This window comes from Ailuropoda melanoleuca, chromosome 5 (assembly GCF_002007445.2).
Source record: "Ailuropoda melanoleuca isolate Jingjing chromosome 5, ASM200744v2, whole genome shotgun sequence".
In the NCBI taxonomy this organism is placed as follows: Eukaryota; Metazoa; Chordata; class Mammalia; order Carnivora; family Ursidae; genus Ailuropoda; species Ailuropoda melanoleuca.
The window spans coordinates 35,236,488-35,257,063 of NC_048222.1; the positions used below are offsets into that span (position 1 = coordinate 35,236,488).

The window sequence follows — 20,576 nt, forward strand, 5'->3', positions numbered from 1 at the left end:
CCCGCGGCGCGGGCAAGTCCAGCACCAACGGCGATTGCAGGCGCTTCCGCGGGAGCCTGGCCTCGCTGGGCAGCCGGGGCGGCGGCGGCGGCTCCGGAGCGGGGGGCGGCAGCAGTCACGGGCACCTGCATGACTCCGCGGAGGAGCGGCGGCTTATCGCCGAGGGCGACGCGTCCCCCGGCGAGGACAGGACGCCCCCGGGCCTGGCGGCAGAGCCAGAGCGCCCCGGCGCCTCGGCTCAGCCCGCAGCCTCTCCGCCGCCGCCCCAGCAGCCGCCGCAGCCGGCCTCCGCCTCCTGCGAGCAGCCCTCTGTGGACACCGCTATCAAAGTGGAGGGAGGCGCGGCCGCGGGCGACCAGATCCTCCCAGAGGCCGAGGTGCGCCTGGGCCAGGCCGGCTTCATGCAGCGCCAGTTCGGGGCAATGCTCCAGCCCGGGGTCAACAAATTCTCCCTGAGGATGTTCGGCAGTCAGAAAGCCGTGGAGCGCGAGCAGGAGAGGGTGAAGTCGGCCGGATTTTGGATTATCCACCCCTACAGCGACTTCAGGTAAGGAGGCCGACGCGATCCTGTGGGTTCCCTGAGCGATCGCAGGCATGCTTTCTCTCTGAGCCCTGCCTCTCAGCCGGAGTTAACTTTCCTTCCTCGCGCGGGGAGCTCCGAGAGAAGTGGGGCGCCTCTAGGCACCAAGACACCCCCAGACCTCCTCCCGCACCGCGCTGGGAACTTTCTTCTGTGTTCCAGGCTCCAGTCCTCGCCCTCCTGGGGTCTGGGCCACATTAGAGGCAGGCTGAAAAGGCGTTCGGAGCCTGGCCTAGCCCTGCAGGCAGCTGGGAGTAGGCTCTGCCACTTTAAGCCACACATCCCACCTCCCTGTGCTGGGCTGCGGAGTCAGGGCGGCCATCCTAGAGGCAGTTCCAGGTCATTTCGCCTGACGAGCAGGGCCATGAAGGGAGACAGACCTCGTGGCAAAGGTGCCAGCTCCTTGGGCACTGACCCCAAATGTTAGCATCTCCTTCTGGTGCCCTGGGAAGCTGCAGCTGGGGAGGGAGATCTGGGCCCCTAGAGGACTGAGGTCCAGGGTTAAAGCCCTCCATGCCTACCTTAACCCTTGGTCCAGACCCTCGTGGCAAGTGGTGGGCCAGAGTAGGCACCTGGGCACCTGGCCCCCGGACTGGTGGGACAGGCTGACCTTGTTCATAGTGGTCAGGGAAGATGCCTGGTGTCCTGTGACCCCAAGCGCATCCAGTGCCCCATCCTCACCCCAGAGGCCCAACTGCAGTAGCTACCAGGACTCTCCTGGGTCAGTCACAGGTCCCCAGACAAATGGTGTGACTGCCAGTGAGGGAGAGGGACCCTGCCCCCTCCCCCGTCACCTGAGTCAGAGGCCCCTGAAGAGCAGATAGCTCCAGACCTGCAGGGGTATCTGCAAAACAGGAGTTCAGTGATTGCCCCTGAAGTGGAAATAAGGGATGCCCCCCCCATCCTGGTCAAGAGCTTGGGGCCCCCCAGCACCCCCCTGAGTTTTCTTGATACACAGGACTGAAGTGAGGGTCTGAAAAACGTTCACCCTTTAAAGCTGGGTCTAATTCATTCTCTCTCAGCCCCCCATTTAGCTCCCTTCCCTGCCTACCCGGCTTGCCTGCCAATATAAATGAGCATTTTGCCAACCCAGAGCCCTCTTCGCGAACTCCAGGGAAGCTAGGTTTGTAATGAGAGCAAAGCCATTTTCCATCCAATGAGAGAGATTTCTTGTGCTGGGAGTGACCAGTCAGGCAACACTCGATGGCTTATAATGGTGGTGACCAGAGGCCCCCCACGCCACCTTTTCTTTTTTTGAGGCACTGCTCTTCGTAACCCTCCTATCGAGGGTTCCCATTCCAGAGAGTGTGGGAGGCCACAGGCTAAACAGACAAGCACAGTCTTCAAGCTGTGTGAGCAAATGTGGGACCCTCCCATTGGGAAATGTAGCCATTCCCCAGGACCAGGTTCCTGAAGTGTGGCCTCCCCCTGGTCAGTGCTAGGACTTAAGGCTCCCAGCCTGAGCAAGAAGGAGTGGGCAGGAGGTGTATCTCCTGCACCCTCTGGGTGTCCTGGGCTTCTCCTCCTCCCTCGGAACTCCCTAGAGGTGGTAGCAGGTGGGCTGGGCCAGTATCAACCGCTTGAGAGTGGTGAGGGACGCCCTTCCCTTGCTTGTCTCTCCGCTGTTTTCATTGTCTGAGAGCCTCCAGTCAGTGTTCTCCTCGCCAACCCCATCGCGTGGGATATGGGGGGGTGCCAGGGGCCAACCCCAGAGGTGCCCGGCCTCCACAGACAACAGGCTTTGATCGAGCACCTTCTGGGAACTGGGCCTTGCCTTCCCAGTCCCTCCTTACCCTCAATGGTGAAGGGTTTGGACTGGGTGGATTGCATCAATGGGAACACCCCCGCCTTCCTGATCTTCCTCTGCCCATCTTGGCATGTCTGTCTGCAGTCCCCCTGCTGCAGACTCTCTCACTAACTGCAGACTGTCCCGGACTTGGCAGAGGGGGTGGTGGCGGCGGGCATCAGGAGGGGTGGACGCAGCGGGATTGATAAATGGGCAACAGGGTAAGGGTTGGACTGGGCTTTGAGTATGTGTTTGTACCACAAGCATCAGAGACAGGTAGCTGGAAGCTCACATCTCTGGGGCTGGGTGGAGTGTAAAAAAAGAAATCCAAGAAAAGACCATCTGTGCATGTCTGGAGGGCCAGTGGTCAAACCTCTAGGCCAGAACAGCTAGTCTCATCTGCACAAGGTCAAAGAGGCAATGGCCTGGCTGAGTCTTCTAAGCTTAGGAAACCCACCACTCAGACTGGCATCACCCCCACCAACACCCCACACTGAGTTTCAGCCACTGACCAATGGGTCTGTGCATGGAGCTAATCCCCGCTGCCCAGCTCAGCCTTCAGAAGAGCTTCTGCAAGCACTGCTCAGGACAGTTGAGGATTTATTCATCATTTTGACGGGCAGGAAGCATTGATCCAACAGAATTGGTTTAATAAAGAATCACCAGCAAACCATGATAGATTGAGTTTGTGGTTTGGAGTTCAGGGCTTGCTGTCATGGGCTGCTTCCGGCATCTCCCGTTCCTGGGGGAGGAGGGTTGGGTGCCTTTTCCGAGGGCCAGAGTGGACCACCCGCCGAGGGACCTGCAGAACCTGGGCCATGGCTAATAAGAGGCTTTTCTGGGCTGCCTGCGCTTCTCCTCACCATGCCCCCAGCTCTCACCGGGCTCCTCCAGGCTCTACAGGCTTGTCTGCCCCCCTCCTTCCACTTCTCAGTTGCCCTTTGAAACTTATATTTAAGGTTTGGTAAGGGAAGAGGCTGGGACACACAGTTCCCCAGGCTCCTGCCCAAGGCTGGTTGGGCTCTTGGGTCCTGGATGTGTCCTTCCTTCCATATGAGCCATGTTCTGGAAGCCGAGCTTGGCAGTGGGAACCCAGAACAAATCAAACATAGTGTTTCATAGTGTTTTTCCAAAGAAAGAGGAAAGGAAGAGGGGACCCGAGGGTCATGTACCTGGTTTTGTGCCCAGAAGCCTGTCAGGCTTTTAAGTGTCAGGCTTTCGGGGGGTCTGCCTGGGTGTGTGTATAACTAGCTGTCTGTCCGAGCAGGTGTCTTGAGCTGTGTGGGTGGACCTGGGGGCTGGCAGGGCAGTCCCCATTGTAGGAAGTCAGTGATGGAGTATTCCTGTGCTCCAAACTCTAGCTTGGCCTCGAGAGTGGAGGCAGACAGAAGTTTGGCCCTTGTCATCCTTCTGCTCCTCCCTCTCCTAGTCTGAGCTTTCTGACACTGTGAAGAGGGGAAGGGAAGAAATGCCCTAAAGGTCCTTTCCTTGGGACAGAAACCGCTGAACTCTGAAATCATGGAACCTGGGCCAGTGGCCTGATAAGTCCCAAGGGTGACCTAACCCTAACTTTTGGTGCCGGTCCCCTGGGCCCCTGGCCCTGCCTTTACCCACCTCACATCCCTTGCCCTGCCTGGGTTATGAGCTTTCCCTGAGCCTCAGTTTTCCCACCTAGGGAAATGGGAATCCTGTTGTCCACGTCAGACCTGTATACCTGTGGTCACCCTGTATAGGGAAGCAGCTCCAGTGGCCTGTCGGAGACCAGTGATGCTGCTGTAAGCCACACCACCCCCACTCTCACTGCCTCCTTCCCTTAGTCCTGGGGGGACCACATGGGCCTCTGTCTTTGGCTCAGACCTGTGGTTCTGAACCCGTGTCAGGGACCTAAGTGAGAACGTGCAGGAAACTATAGAGTGTCTATCGAGAAAGATGTGCGTCTATCCAGACACAATATGACACTCAATTTCTGGGGTCTGTGGACTGCCTAAGTTGAAGACCATCTAGGTTGTGAACCCTGCTCTATCTAGACCATCCCAGAAAAGAGTGCCTGGCCTGGCAGGGGCAGGTGCTAGCCTCTTAGATCCAGCGCTCCCTGGGGCCACCTGTACCCTGAGGCTTGGGTCTCCCGCTGCTGGCAGGATGGGCATGGAAATGGAGCCGACTTAGATGCCAAAGGAGGCAGTCTGGGGACTAGTTATTTTCTGTTTCCTCATTCCCACACCCAGCTCTCTCCCCTTCAACCAGGGGCCGGACTGTGCATAGGAGGACGTGAGGAGGAAGGAGGGAGCAGCCTGTCGGGGTGGTGGTGGGGGAGGGGCTTCCTGGAGGCCATTGCCCAGAATGCTGCTTCTGCTCTCCGAGTAGGGGGCTCACTGGATCTGTTGTAGCGTAGAAAGCCAGGCCCAGGATGCTGCAGGCCTTGCGGCGCCAGGGGAGGGGGAGGGGCGCCTTGGTGCAGAGGGGAATTCCAAGGTGAGCTGCTGGGCGGTGCTATCAGCTGGCACAGTGGGCAGCAGGATTCTCCAGAGATGAGGACGTGCTCGTCCTGGTAAGACTGGGCTGGTGGCAAAGGCCAGCACCCAGCTCAGGGCCGAGGCGCTCCCCGGATGCGGGGTGTGCAGAAGCCCCATGGGGCCGGGCCCCTTGTGTCACCTGGGTGGGGAGGCTGGGGCTCCAGGTTCTCTCCCTCGCAAGGCTTCCGTTCGTGGTCTGACTGCTACATGACGAGGCTGGGGGCTGCTGCCCTGCCCAGCCCTGCCCCCGTTTGTTCCCTTAGCTGCTGTGAGCTGCTGTGAGGCTTTGGGCTGTCAGGTGGCCTGCCTAACACAGTGCTGGGCTGTCTGCCTGTCTGTCTGCCCATCTATCTGCCCTCCTCTCCCCTGCTTTCAGGCCCCTGGGTCTTCTGGGATGCCCTCTCGGGCCACAGGGCCACCATCATCCGTCTATCCCCTGCCTGACCACCTCAGGGCATTTGGATGGAGCTCTGTGTTTGTTCGAATGCGGCGCTTCTCACATTGTCATGTCATCCAAGCCGCCTGGGGATCTTGTGAAACTACAGACCCAGAGCCTGACTCATTAGGTCAGAATTAGGGGCGGGGTCTGAGACTCTGCATTTCTGATATGGGCGCAGGTGATGCTGCTGCTGGGGTCCAGCCCAGAGCCAAGCCTGGAGGACTGGGGTTCAGGTCATGTGTATGTTCTCATCTTAGCCTGGGCTCCCTGAGTTCCCTGAGGGCAGAAAGACTGTCTTCTCCTGTTGGCCTCTAGCCCTGAGCACAGCAGGGCGAATTCTGTGAACCAGGTTGAGCAACCCTTAGCCACAGAGGTCAGCCGCACGCTTGAGGGTGTTGGGTTCCCAGCCTTCCTCCCCTCCTGCGCTGCGGCTTGCACCCTGCTGGCCCTGAATGCTGGTCGATGGGGTGGGGTGAGCAGGGGGAAGCCAGGAGGCCAGAGGGCCCTTACGAATCCATCCTGTCCCACTGCTTGGGTGGCTTCTCTCCCATTCAAAGGGCCAGAGGGGTGCGTCCGGTTGGAGGAGCGGGGGCAGGGAGGTCAGCGACCTCTGTGCTGCAGTGAGGTTTCTGGGAAGGACAGAGGTCAGCCAGAGAGTCCAGAGATGCCAGGGCAGGAGAGTGGGTGTGAGGTGGCCCTGACTGTGCCTGCCTGGGAAGAGGAAGAGACATCCAGGAGAATCAGCTGCTTTGGCTCCCTGAGGTTGTTGGTGGGGGGGGATTGTCTGAACCTCATGGCCCCCTCCACTCCCCGCACCATGCCTAGCAGCCTCCTCCGTGGGCTGGACTTGCCTGTCACTTCTCTCTGCCCCCTCCCACCCTGGAAGGCAGCAGGATACATACAGGTGACAGAGCTGACAGTGTCATAGCAGCCCGCGTGGAGTGGCCCCTCGTCACAACACTGGCCATCCTGGGGGAATTTGCCTAGAGTAGAAGCTGCAGTCCCAGCTGGCCCTTGTGGGGGGGAGGGGACCGTCCCATAAGCAAGGAGGCAGCCAGCTCCAGCGCATACACCCCTCGGCTCAAGGACTCTTACCAAGCTGCGACTGCCGGTTGCTAATTAATGGAAGGGCTACTAAGGCCGGCCAGGAGGTCCTGCTTGGGCCCAGGGGATATTGAAGAATCCATGCTTCCCAGCCAGAGCAGGCTGTGGGGAGGGCAGGGGCATTGCCTTGGCTTTGGAGAGGATGTTCCCTGCCAGCCAGGCTTTACTGAGAGAGCATTGCCAGGGCCCTGGAAATCTGTGATTCTGAAGCCTAGGAGGCCACTCAAAGGCACTCTTTGTCATCAGCACCTGCCCAGAATCGGGGTGGAAGCAGCACAGAGAGGGTGCGCTCCCTGTCACCGAGGGTGCTCAAGATGAGACAGCGGTACTTGGATCAGAAGTTGCTAAGCAGCATCCCGTGGACCAAATGCAGCACCCAGATGTGTTCTGTTTGGGCAGCATAGCGTGTCATAACAAATCTGAGACAGTGTTTTAAAATGGAAAGATGTGACATAAAAATTTGGCTTTCGGGCTTCCTCTGAAAAACTGGAAACTCTGGCAGTTCTGGCCCCACGTTCCCACACCATAGCAGGCCGCTGGAGCAGACGAGAGGCTGCTGCGTTTAATGTGGCGTTTGCTCTCCCGTTGCCCACTGTCCCTAAAGCCCCATACCCAGCCGTGTCATTCATGCACCCCGAGCCGATGAGCCCTGTAGGCTTCTGAGTTGACAACCCTCGATTCAGCCCACTAGAGACTAGAGCCAGGTGGATTTCCAGGTCAGTAACCGCCGTTTATGAACCATCTATACCACGTACCAAAGTAGTGGAAACTTTATGTCTCGTATTTTATTTACTCTTCCTGGTGGCCTGGACAATAGGTTCTGTTATCTCCAGTTTAGGGATAGAGAAACTGAGTCTGATGGGAGGAAGAAAAAGATTTCCCCTAAATCATGCAGTGAGGAAGTTCTAGAACCACCCTTTGAAGCTGGTCTTGAGGATTCTAAACACATTCGCATCCCTCTTTGTCTCCTCCTCCTTCTTTTTCGTTAGCTTTAAAGAGCTGAATTACAAACGTAGTTGTAGTTCGAGAAAACATTCTCCTGACAATGAAAACATTGCTGATAATGTTTGGCCACACATGATCCGTGAGGAGGGGCTGTGGGGAGGGGGGCTGAGCTGGCTCGGGAGATTTAATAGGCCTCGGCCCACCACATCTGGACAGGCCTTAGCCAGCCCCTGGCCTAAAACCTTCATTTTATCAAAGGGGAGCAGAGGACCAGAAAGGGGGAGCCACCGGCCCAAGGTCATAGAATAAGTCTACATCAGAAATGAAATCAGAACCCAGAGGTCATGTAACATCTGGCTGCAGAGATCTTAAAATCCACAGTCTATCCCTAGACCCCAACCAGAGGTCCTGAATGGTCTTGTCACTGGAGCAGTTTTGTTTTGTTTTTAAGATTTTTAATTTATTTATTTGAGAGAGAGAGAACACGAGGAGGGGCAGAGGGAGAGGGAGAAGCAGACTCCTCACTGAGCAGGGAGCCCGACGCGGGGCTGGATCCCTTCCTGAGCCACCCAGGCGCCCCCACACTGGAGCTTTTTCCGGTTGCCCCTGCTCCATGACCAAATTTTGAGGCGATAGGTATTTTCTGAGTCCCTTCTTAATTTAAGCTGATCCGGTGAGAAGGGAGCCTTTCCATGTCTGAAGATGCAGCATCTGGAGGCGGAGATCGTGCTTGCCCGAACCCCTCACTCGGGGGCTGCTCTGTTCCTGGGGAGGCCGGATCAGGGTCCTGACAGGCGTGGAGGACTTTGGGGTTTTGGAACCGTATCCAGGTGCTGTTGACCCATCTGTTCTTCAACAGGAGTGATCAGGGTGCCTAGGGAAAGGGGACAGGTAGCCAGTGGAAACAGGTGGTCACGTGGCCTATCCATGCCTCCTTCGGAGAAGAGAGGAAGTGGAGTCCTGGTTTGGACTGTGTGTCCAGGGTCGGGGCTCAGGGTGTGATCAGGGTCAAGTCTGTAGCTGAGGCCACAGTCTAGGCCCACACTGTGGCCAGGATCTGAGTGAGACTGATGAGACCAAGAAAAGGCTTTGGTCTGGGGTGAGGAGCTAGAGTCCTTAAACAAAGCCTGGAACCAACCCCAGTGCCTCCCCGAGGCACCAGGGCTTGGGGCAAGGTGGGCACATGGCCCACCCCACCTTGTGCCCTCCCCTTTAAGAAGCCCTCCTTTTCTTTAACTGCCTGAGCTCCTACACCCCTTAGCATCTGAGCCAGCTGCCTCTGGTCCTCTCTGGGAGGTAAAGTACAAATTATAAATAAACAACAGTGCCACTGCTGCCGACGCCGGAGCCACCAAACTCACACGTGACGGCTCCCCGCCCCGCTCTGCTCTCTCATTGTTTGGGGCTGGTGTCTGTCTTCCCAGCCAGGCAGCCGGCTTGGCTCGTGGCTCCCGCACAGCAGTGCTTGGGGCTGGGCAGGGATGTGTGCTGGCTTGATGGAGGGACTCCCTGCCCCCCACTGCACTCCCAGCTCCACACACCGCGGAGCCAGCCGAGGGGCCTCCGGGTCTGCTCATGGCAGCTGCGGGGGCCTCATAATTGGCTGCTGATGATTTTGTGTCTGTCTAAGCATTTATCCGTGTGGGTGGACGTGTTATGTCTGCGTGAACGAGGCTTTCAGAAATTAATACATAACATAGGGCTGGCTAATACACTGTCTTCTGGGCCTGGGGAGGGGCAAGCTTAAAGGGAGTGGGGTCATGCCCCCTCCAAGATCAGATGCTCCATTCCAGGACTGTCGTCTCCCAGTATGGAGGACTGGGGTCACTACCCATCCGGCAAAGAAGAGAATAGGATTTCAGCTCTTTTTAGGGTAGATCAGTACGGATTGATGGCCAGGGAAGGCTTCCTGGAGGAAGCAGATCTGAGCTGGATTTGAAGGAGAGAAGCATTCTGCACACTTTCTTGGGAGTAGGTTTCTGGGAGATGGAGCGAAGGGGCTGGGGTGGGTGTTGGTAGGCACTAAGGGCAGGTTACTCAAATATTCTGCCTCTTTGGACTTGTACTTACTGAGCTCTGTGCTTCTCCCCTGAGGACTGTGACCCCACTGCCCTGGGTCTTGACCCTGATGCTGTCTGAATATGTGTACATATATTTGCAAGTGTGTGCATGTCTCCCTGGGTCTCTGTGGCCCAGGGAGCTCTCCTGGCCCTGGCCCCAGCTGCCCAGCCCCCCTTCTCTGGCTGTACTACACCCAGAAGGCAGGTGTTGCTGCCGCATTCATGTCGCCGAGCGTGTGGCCTGGAGCCCAGAAGTAATTACCCTGCAGTTGCTGTTGGAGGCTAGAGCAGCCCTGTCAATGATCAACGCGAGTCCCCAGCCGCCCGTCGCCAAAGCCAGATTCTCCCACCTATAGTCCGTCAGAGGTTGCAGGGTGCTTGTTCTCTTCTGCAGGGACAGGAAAGACCCTCGAGCCCACAGGCCTCATCAGGGCCATCCGCACCTTTCAGAAGAAACATGGTCCAGCCGGGGAGATGCTGCAACTGGGGCCTGTCTGTGCAGCGGCTGGGGCCAGCCCACCCTGGAGCCCCAGGTTCTCTCATCCTGAGCTTTCCTAGCTTGTGACTGCCCACCCCTCCCACGCTGAGTTTGCCCTCCTGCCCCTCCTCCTGTTCCGCTGTATGACCTCAGCAAAGTCCTTTCCTGTCTCAGTGTCCGGGGTCAGGGCTCAGTCTGAGGCTGAGAAGAGAGCAAAGCTAATTGCCCAAATAGGTATTGAACCCGCAATCCTGACCCCATTAGTACAAATTGAGCCAGCGGGGCAGGGACAGCGCTGCTGCTGAGTGGAGCTGATGAGAACCTCCCTCCCTCCCTCCTTCTGGAGACTCCACAGAGGCGATCCAGGCACCATCCTGGAGTTGTGCAGCCCCTGTGCTCTGGGGCAGCGGGAATGCCTGACACACGGGCCTCTTTCTGTGCGGGGGGGCTCTGTGGGCCCTTTGTGCTGGGGGACAGGGCGGAGGCTCCCCAGTATGTTGTGTGACGTCTGTGTGGTCTGCTGAGCACCCCCGGCCCCTCATGAGATCATGGCCCATGTGTGAGTGGACAGCAGGCTTTCTCCCTGCCCCGCCGGGCAAAGGACACCAGCTCCCATCTCCTCCCAACCATCTCTCGGGGCACAGTTGTCCCCTCCTGGAAGCTCAGACCTGGCCCTGGAAGAGTTCAGAGGGGAGGATCCACGGCGAGTGCGGGTCATGCTCGACAGCTGTGCCGTGGGCTTTGGAATCGGCAGGGGAGGGAAACGCGGCAAGCTGTTCTCCTGTCCCACAGGCCCTGAGAAGTCATCATCCCGCTGTGTTGCTCCCCAGCTTCTGGGGACAGAGCCGAGGGGGCCAGTGGCGAATAAGAGGCAAGTGAATGCTCTGCTCTGGCCCCCCCAGCTGGGAGCACGGGGGCCTTGCTTTCCTCATCCGAGAGCGGAAGGTGCTTCCGGAGAGGGGCTGGGTTTTAGCAAGACCCCCAGAGCCCGAAGCTGAAATGCGCAGGCCGCAGAGTGACCTGGGAGCTTTGTGCGGGACAGACGCCTGGGCCTGCCGGTGTGGCACCTGGGGGGGTGATTTTGGGGAGCAGCCAGATTGATTCAGTGTCTGTCACTGAGGAGGCGGGGAGCTGGGCACCACTCAGGCCCTCGCCACGCCGGCACCTCTGACCGCACCACGTCTGCCTCGGCCCCTCGGTGCTCCTCACAGCCTGGGGGTGAAATGCTTGCTCCCCAGCCTGTGGTCCAAGCCCATGTGTGATGGGCCCCTCTCCAGGGAGTCATTACCTCTTCTTCTGTTAGCAATCAGAATCATAAACCTCCAGGGCTGGCAGGACCCCAGGGACCAGGGCCCTTCTCCGTGTCCTTGTCACACTGCGTTTTCCTAGATGGAAGGCAGCAGAGTCCCGTCTGGCTCGTGTTGTCAAGAGCCCAGGCATCTCCTGGGAACCCCCATCCCAGCAAGAAGGGGGCCACGTAGACCCTCCCAGAGTCAATATTTAGCTACCTGCTCTGGGGCGGCCCTCCCACGACGTCCGTCCTCATCAGAGCACCCCTTCTGCCCTGACTCCATCTGCTCTCACCCTTCACCCGGGTCCCCGCCTCCGGGAGCAGGTGAGCTCTCCTACCTCCGTTCCCCTGAGGTCGCGCTCACGTGCTACTCCTCAGCCGTATGCTATTTCTGTTCCAGTCTCCTGAGTGGGGACAGCTGTGCTTGCACCTTTGTTTCCTGGAAGCTGGGCAGGGGAGTGCTCCAGCTGCTCGTCGCCTCCCCATTTTTCCCCAGATAGTCTTGTCAGCTGGGTGAAGCTCAGAGAGGTTAGGCCACTAGCCTGAGGGAACACAGTATCCTGGCATCTTGGGGTGCTATAGAGCAGATGACCCCTGCTGTACACATTGGGGTATGTGTGTGCGTGCACTCACTCTTACATCAGTGTATCTGTGAGTGCACAGAGTAAGTCTCAGCTCTTCCGAGAAGCAATGGGTTGATATCTTGGTGTTCCTCATGGCTGGGCTGTGCTCAGTTGTGCCATCGAGAAGGTGCCGTCACAATCCTCCCTCCCCCGCCCCCCACTCGGGAACTTTCCTCCTCTGCAACCTTCATGGCTCCCACGGCCCCAGGAGAGTCCTGAATACTCAGTCTGGCATTCAGGATGCTCCCGACTTCTCTTCAGACCGGTATTGGGAGGGGGAACAGGGGGCTGGAGTTCTCTACAGTTTGTGCTCTCCTCTCAGCGAGCTTTCCATCTGGCCAGCTGCCCTCGGCTGGCCTCTCGAGCCTCTGCACTGCAGAGACTCGTGGAATTGGCGTGTCTTTAGAGATCGTCCAGCTCCGTCCTCTCTTACCAACGGGGAAACTGAGAAAAGGATTATGAGAGGGCAGGGCCTGGTTCAGGGCACACAGCAGGTGAGAGATGGACAGGGAACTAGCACCCAAGCCTCTCAGGCTCCTGGCCTAGAGTCCTGCTGTGTAGCACTGGCTTCCTTCTCTCCACCGCGACACTCACCTTCCTGACCACTGGACACACTCAGGCCACTTCCGTCCCCAGCAGGCCGTGCTGCTCCCTGTTCCTCTCTACATTCTAAGCCCGGCTGAATTTCCCCTCCAGCCATCCGCAGCCCACACGGCAGAGCCAGACAATGCCCTCACTACCCGCCCCCACTGGCTTATGGCTTATGTGTCCATGGAGCTGGTCTGGATCATCAGCTCCCCTCTGGGGGTGGGTCTGTCCGTCCCTAAGATTGAGGGCTCCTTGTGGTGAGACAGGTCCGCACATGTCCATATCCCTAGAGCCCTCGGGCCAGGACCTGCCTCTTAGTGGTCACAAGAATAATAATGGTGACGTAACAGCCAGAATATACTGGGTATTTACACTGTGTAGCATATTGTAAATATCTCATTGAATTCCCCCAGAATCCTGTGAGGTGGGATTCATGTTCTCATTTTGCGCATGAAAAAACAGGCTCAGAGAGGTTAAGTGATCTGTCCCAGGCCACACAGCCAGGTATTTAGACACTCAAATGCCTAAATTCCCTACCTGTCTGCTGGAGCCTGGCTACTCAGTGTGGTCCAGTGTGGTTCCTGGACCAGCAGCCTCACTCTCACTGGGGAGCCTATTAGCAATGCGGAGGGCACCCTGCCCCACACCTAGTAAACCCCTGGCTGTGTCTAGGTAAAATCCCCAGATGATTTGCGTGTGGAGCACTGTGCTGTATGATGGAAAGATCACAGAAAGGGGAAGATTCCATCAGTGACAGCCCTCAGCCCACCTCTGCTGGCAGAATAGCCGAGACTGACCCTCGCTGTAGGATGAAAGGCTAGGGCCTCAGCCCAGGACCGGGAGGGACTGCGCAAAGAGACAGGGGTAACGGGTCTTCTTGGGTCTTCAAAACCGAAACCGAACTTTCTTTCTTAAGTCACGTAGACAATTTAAAAAATAAAAATACACCCAAGTCCCAGCTCCCCACCCATAAAGCAAGCACTAGATGCCCTTGGCTCTGACTCTGCTCCGGGAGGCAGCCCCAGACAGCCCAGGGAGCCGCTACCTGGAAGCCCTGTGATTCTGAGTCAGAGAGTTTGAGGTGGGCTAAAAATAGAGCCTAGTGGCCAGAGGCAGGTGGGAGGAAGAGAGCAATTCATCCATTATGGGGGGAGACCCCAAGTCAGGGAGGTTGGGCCAGAAGAGGGGGGTGAGGATGGGGGGTTATGCCTTCAGAGGCAAGAGCTGCAGGCCCAGCCTGGTTCTGGAAGGTTGTGGGGTGTGGAGTTCCAGCCGGAGGGGGAGGGGGAGTCTAAAATGCCAGCTCCAGGGCACAGACAGGGAGGACCCCATCCAGCTCCCAGGCAGCCAGCAGCTTCTCTGGGAGGCTGTAGGGCTGGGCCCAGCTCTGCCTCAGAGAACACCAAGCAGGAGCCTGGGCAGGGAGAGGTCAGGGAGGGATAGGGTGAAGATCCAAGTTTGACGATCAGATAGAGGAAGAAGAGGAAGGAGGCTCTCCTGCGTGGCTGCCCACATGTGTGTTGTGGGCCAGCATGTGGTCTCTTTTGCCTGGCACACCTGCCCTTCAGATGGCCTCCCTCCCTCCCTCCCTCCTTTGTCACCGCCCTCCTCCAAAAAATCTGCTCACCCTGACCTCCCCATCGTGCTAACAGGCCTTTTGCATGTTTATGCTGGCTGCCTAGGAGTTTCCCCGAGGACCCAGTGTGTGTCTGTCTCCTGACATGCATGAGGGGACTCTTCCCAGCACGGGGCCCTGTGTTCATATCCTAGAAAAGGAAGTGCAATCTTCTCTGCTTTTGCGGGGCACAGGGCAGGGCTGAGGACATAAGACTCATCCTGGGTCTGCAAAGTGGGGACAACACAGGGGGAATTCTAGGAGAAGGTGCGACTCTCTCCTTCCTACCCTTGCCCTTCCCCCTCCTCTCCCCCACCCCCACCTCCTAGATCTCTGTGCTCCGCCTTTTTGGCCTTTTTGGCCTATTTCGCCTTTTTGGCCTATTTCGGGAGAAGGGAGAATCCTTAAAACCCCCACTGAGAGGGCATGACCCTAATGAGGGCGTGTTCTCCCACCATGGGCCTGTGCTGGTCAGGTTGGAAACAGTCCTGTCTAGGTTGAGGCCACTGTGTCCCCCTACCAGCCCCCTCTGCCACCCCACTCTGTCAGAAACCCCAACCCTCATGCTTCTCCTGGCCTGTCTCTTGTTTGTCTATTCCCCCCTCCTGCCCCCCCCACCGCCAGCTCTGCCCATCCTTCTCTGTGACTTTCCCACCATGGTTTTCAACACCAGGTGGTGGGGGGCATTCTCTGCTGGGTGTTCCCAGGAGTCTTGGAGTCTTGGGGGGTTTGGACAGGACAAGTTCCACCCAGATCAGTGGAAGACCTCGTGAAAGCCTTGTGGGTCTCAGTGAGCTGCCATTTCATGTGGCTTCTGCTGGGCCACCACTCAGCTTCGCGTTGGTGAGGCAGGCAGGCTTTCCTTCACCCACCCGTTCACACGTGTATTAGGCCCCACCGCATAAAAGGCCCTGTGCCAAGTTCAGAGAGTCTCGTAGGCGCAAGATACAAACACACAAATCAAACACACAATTTCGTCATGGTGTGATAAATACTATGCTAGGGGAACGCATATAAGAAGCACGTAACCAGATTTCCTAGGATACAAAGAAGCAGTGCCTCCTCTGAACGGAGGGGCCTGGGGTGGGCAGGGGTGGGGAGAAGAGTCCCAGGCAGACGCTGGCACATAGGCAAGCCCAGAGGACAGGAAGGGTGGTGCATTTGGGGCACGGAAAGCTGCTAGTATGTCTGGAGCAAGCAAAGAGGGGAGGAAGGGTGACAAGACGTGGAAAGGAGGCAGAGTCCAGGTGCAGAGGGCCTGGGGGACAACAGTGGGACTTAGTGTAGCTGGGAGCACAGAAAGACTGGGCTTGGCAAAGTGTGGAGAGTGGATTGCTGGGAGGATGTGGAGCCCACCTGTAACCCCGAAGTATGCGGGGTCCTGGAAAGGCCAGGGGCCCACCGTAGGAAGCCACGGGGTAGGCTGGAGGGTGTGCTGATGAGACTCAGACCCACTGGCTGGGTGTTGGTAGGTGAGGGAGAGAGAGGATACCTCCCCGGTTTCTAGATGGAGCATTTGGGTGCCTGGAGGAGCCCGTGCTGGGAGCACAAGGGTTTGGGAGGTTGCTGTTTAGTTCTGTCTGGACGTGGCAAGAGTGAGGTGCCTGCGGGGCACGCAGGTGTCAAGGTGTAGTCGGCAGGTGACCCCACGTGCCTGGAGCTCGAGAGAGAGGTCTGGTTTGAAGGCCAGCAGGATCATGGAGGCCTTGGCAGATGGCGAGGTCACCCGGGGAGAGTGTGTAGAGAGAGAAGAGGCCAGGGCCCAAAGGAACAAACACACTTAAAGGTCACACAGGGGAAGAGGAGCCCCTCCAGGGGAAGGGAAGGGAGGCAGAGAGAAGGGAGGAAACCCAGAGTCGCAGCAGAGTGGCCCATGGGGTCAGGTGATGCTGAGGGTCAGCCAGGAACAGACCGCAAAGCACCCTGTGGACTGTGCAGTTGCGGGGGTGGGGGGCGTCGGCAGGAGTGTGGGGAGTGGGAATGGAAGTGAGAAAGCCTCTCCCAGGAAGCTTCTTTCCGATGGGCGAAGAGATGAGGCAGAAGGATTCGGGATTCAGGAATGGTTTCATTTTATTTTTTTAAGTGGAGGGAGCTTAGAAGAATGAGCTGATTGGGGCGCCTGGGTGGCACAGCGGTTGGGTGTGTGCCTTCGGCTCAGGGCGTGATCCCGACGTTATGGGATCGAGCCCCGCGTCGGGCTCCTCCTCTGTGAGCCTGCTTCTCCCTCTCCCACTCCCCCTGCTTGTGTTCTCTCTCTTGCTGGCTGTCTCTATCTCTGTCAAGTAAATAAATAAAAAATCTTTAAAAAAAAAAAAAAGAAGAATGAGCTGATGGGCAAGGACGGTTGGGGAGGGAGACTGAAGATACAGACAAGAGGGGCAACCTATGGGTCAGGGTCCCTGGGGAGGCAAAGGGGACTCATGTGAAGAGGCAGGTGGAGGGGTCCCCGATGCTTTTGCAGCTGGTGGAGGGGGTGGAGATGAGGGAGAGGCAAGCGGGGTGGGAGTCTGGCGGCAGAAAGAGGAAGGGGACGTTCTGGGCTTCTCTTCTCTGTGAAGTAGACGGTGGTGGTGTCTGCTGACAGGGGGTAGAAGAATGGTGTTAGAGCTTTGAGGACAGAGAAGACACTTTGAAGTGGCTGCTGGAGGAGAACGGTGAGGGAAGTTTCCCAGGGCCTCCTGGAAGGCAGGGCAGGTGAGTACGGAAACCCTGATGAGGACATTGAGGCACGAGAGCTGAGGTACTTTCATATTAACAGGACGAATCTGAGGTTGTGGGATTTTTTGCACAGTCACCATGAAACGTGCAAAGGGTGAATGGTGGCCCTGATCCAGGGCGTGATCTTGTGAAGTGGGTGCCAGAAGGGCCAGGCAGGTGAGGTGGAAGGGCCAGACCCTTGTGTCCCAGGGGAGGGGAAGAGGCAGGAGGGTTCTGTGTCTCGCGGATCCTGGGACAGACACTACAGAATAGACTTGGCACGACTGGCTACGAGAGCTGGAGGGAAAGGAGGTTGGGGTGAGAGATGGAACGACTGGAGAGGGTGACATGGTCCATCCCCTGCTGCAGGAGTGGGTGACTGACGTGTGGTGAGTAGAGTCGGGGCACCGAGCCACTGAGGGGCTGGGTGTTTGGGGTTGATATATGGAGTGGAAGTCACCCAGGGCGATGGCAGGGTTTGGAGTGGAACGGAAGGCTGTGAACCAAGTGCCAGCACGGCCAGGGTCCCCGAGGGCGGCAGATGGATGCGACAGGATGGCCAGAAAATGACAGGATGCTCAAAGGATCCTGTAAAGATTCCTAGCACAGGCAGGAAGTGGTCCCAGCATGGCGGGGGGGAGGTTGCTGACCCCACCCCTGACACGGAGTTGTGTGGGGTTCAGGAGAGCGATGTCCTCAGGATTTAGCTAAAGCTTGTGTAAGGGAAAAGCGGGACTCTAGGGGCAGGCTGTTCAGGCTTAATTCTTGATCCACCATATATAGCAAATTTCTCAACTTCTTGTGCCTTTGTCTCCTCACCTGTAAAANGGGGGGGAGGTTGCTGACCCCACCCCTGACACGGAGTTGTGTGGGGTTCAGGAGAGCGATGTCCTCAGGATTTAGCTAAAGCTTGTGTAAGGGAAAAGCGGGACTCTAGGGGCAGGCTGTTCAGGCTTAATTCTTGATCCACCATATATAGCAAATTTCTCAACTTCTTGTGCCTTTGTCTCCTCACCTGTAAAATGGCACAATCATAGTATCTCCCTCACAGGGATTTTATGAGATTAAATGAGATAATCCACAGAAGGTACTCCAGTTAGTCCCTGGCATGTAGTAAGTGTCCAAAGAACATTGGCCACCGTCCTCCTCTTGTCTCATTGTCTTCGCTGCCACCTGGAGCAGTCGTCTGGGCTGGGCCTGGAAGACCAAGGGCTGTCTCGGGAGCCCAGGGGGAGCTCCCTTCTCCCATCGTGGTCTCAGACACAAGGATTCCTGGAGTCCTAGTCTCCGTGATTTGTTGGGAGGCTGAGAGGAGGGCTAGGTGGTGCCTGACGGAAGGGGCAGGATGTGACAGCTGCTCCCAGACACACAGCATGGTTAGGCAGACTTCCCGGAGGAGGAGGCAGTCAAACTGGGTCTTGGATGAGGGAAGGGATTTCAGAAGATTGGGGCTCAGGAGGCAGAGGCGGTTCTCAGAAGGAGGAGCCGGAATGTGGACAGAGATAGAGCTGGGGGCGGGTGTCCGGTGGCTGCTGTGTAGGAAGCAGGAGGAAGCGGGGTGCAGGGGATGCCAGACCTTGGAGCTTGAACTTTCTTCTGTAGCCATAGGGAGTCTGCCAAGAGGGCTCAAGCGAGGGGTGATGCCATCATAAAATTTGGAAAGATAACCAGAGATCATGTGAGTTGGAAGGAAAGAGCATGGAGGCTAGTGAGAGGCAGGCAGCAGGGGCAAGGGTCCAGGTGAGGAGCAGTGAGGAACTGATTTAAAACAGAGCAGTTAGAGATAGAAGCCATCCTAGAAGATGCTAGACAAGGGGTGTCTGTGTGGCTCAGTCGGTTAAGTGCCCCAACTCTTGATCTCAGCTCAGGTCTTGATTTCAGGGTCATGAATTTGGGCCCTGCATTGGGCTTCACGCTGGGTGTGGAACCTACTTTAAGAAAAAGACACCAGACAAGACTTGTCACTGCGTGCGGGGCCTGCAGGAAAGAGAAAGCAGCTGAGGATAGCTTTGAGGTTTTGAGCCCAGGTGATTGAAATTCTGAGTGTGCCATTCAGCTCTGAGGAGGAAGATGCTGAGTTCACCCTTGGACTTGGGTGTAGAGGCCAGCAGGCCCTCCAGGTGGCAGGTGGGAATGCAGGTCTGGTGCTAGGAGAGGTGTCTACAAAGAGGGAGAGGGTAAATGGTGGGGCCCTGGGTGTGCCATTCCCCTGGGAGAAAGCATGGGGACCCTGGCCTGCAGTCAGCGTGGCAGGAGCACGGCCATGGCTGGGACAAGGCCCCTGCCTTCAGGGAGCCACGGTGTTCTGGGATGTCCAAAGCCAGGGCTCAGGCCCGGCTGAGGTCCATCGGTGAGGGGTGGGAGAGGCTTGGAAAAATAGCACTTCAGATGAATCCTGAAGGATGGAAAAAATGTAATGGGCCAAAAACCCACACTCTCTTCCATCTGGCAGGATTCCTAGTGGATGTCATTTGTGTCAAAATATAGGCAAGCAGGTGTGCAAGAAAGTATGAGTGTGTGTATGGGGGCAAAAATTAGTGGGAGTGTATAGATGAGAGTGTGTACAAAACTGTTATGGGTGTGTGTGTGCGTGTGCATGCGTGTGTGTGTGAGCACATGCGCTCAAAGGCAAGCATGGGTGTGTGTGAACAAGAGGCCGAAGGAGCTCATCCCTCTTCTGACTTCCACTTCCCCTGCCCCCATTTTATTACCCTTCACTCTTCAGTCTCTGGGGAAAGAGAGGGCCCTTGGTCTGGTCCTTGAGTCTCTGAGTTCAGGGTCAGAAGCCTCCTATCTTCTCTTTCCTCGGCTCCGTTGAGGCCATAACCTTCCTTTTAGACCAAACCATGAAATGTTCTAGGTGTCTGTGTAAAAGGGCTGCTTGGATTTTCGCCATCCCCCATGTCTTCTGCACACAAGACCTGCTTCTCCAAAGCTGCCCTCTAGGCCACGCCTACCTGCTGAGAGGCCACCTGCCTGCTTGGACGGCCAGGGAGGAAGTAAGGTCCAGGATTAAGGGAGGACAGGCCTGAGGTGTCCTGGGGCTGAAACTAGGGTGAGGTGTCTTCCTTTTAGCTTAGAGAACACTGGGATGGGGTGGGTCATCTGGCTTTGAAGAGAACAAGTCCTCTAGTTCAGGCATGTGCCAACTCCAGCACGTCTGAGTCTGACTGTCCCTCACTTCCCTGCCAGGGCCTGCCACCCGCCACCATGGAAGCATACCCTGGGTTGTGGGAGTTAGCCATGAATGATTCTAGGGGCAGTGAGGTGCTGGGTGAACATGGAGCATCCAGCTTGAGGATTTGAAAATGTTACTGTTCCCTCCTCCACGGACCTTAGTTTTCATACCCCTTTTACAGGATGTCACAACTGTGCCCAGTTGACTGCTGATGACCAGGATGCCTTTAACGTTTGAAAGGTGTGTTACTTCCCCCACCCAGGAAGTACCTTGGAAGGCTCTGGCATAGGAGGATGGGTCTGCTCCAAACTTCTTCACAACTCTCTCTTCTCCTCTCTCTCTTTTTAAAAAAATTTTATTATTGAAGTGGAGGTGACATGCAATGTTATATCACTTTCAGGTGTGGAACATAGTGATTCAACAATTCTATGCATTATTCAGTGCTCACCACTATAAGTGTAGTCGCCATCTGGCCCTCTCTCTCTCTCCTCTCTTGTCAACAAGAGACGACTACACCTGCTGTGACAGGCTACCTCCCCGTGTGACACAGAGGCGCCTGTAAGGCAGGTCTCCCTCCCAGCATCCCACTGAGGTGCCTAAAATCCTAAGAAGTCAGGCTCTCAAGTCCCCCCAGACTGCTCGGAATCTCGTTCTGTCCCTCACCAGCTGTGTGATCTTG

The 20,576-nt window shown here is 56.9% G+C and overlaps 1 protein-coding gene across 1 annotated transcript in view; it reads left to right on the forward strand.

The window, feature by feature from the left end:
• The window catches only part of HCN4 (hyperpolarization activated cyclic nucleotide gated potassium channel 4), a 47,814-nt gene that overhangs the window by 3,680 nt on the left and 23,558 nt on the right, over positions 1 to 20,576 (forward strand). Inside the window, exon 2 of the mRNA XM_034661692.1 lies at positions 1 to 547. Within this exon, the coding sequence (XP_034517583.1) occupies positions 1 to 547 (547 nt within the window). The remainder of the gene's footprint in view (positions 548 to 20,576) is intronic.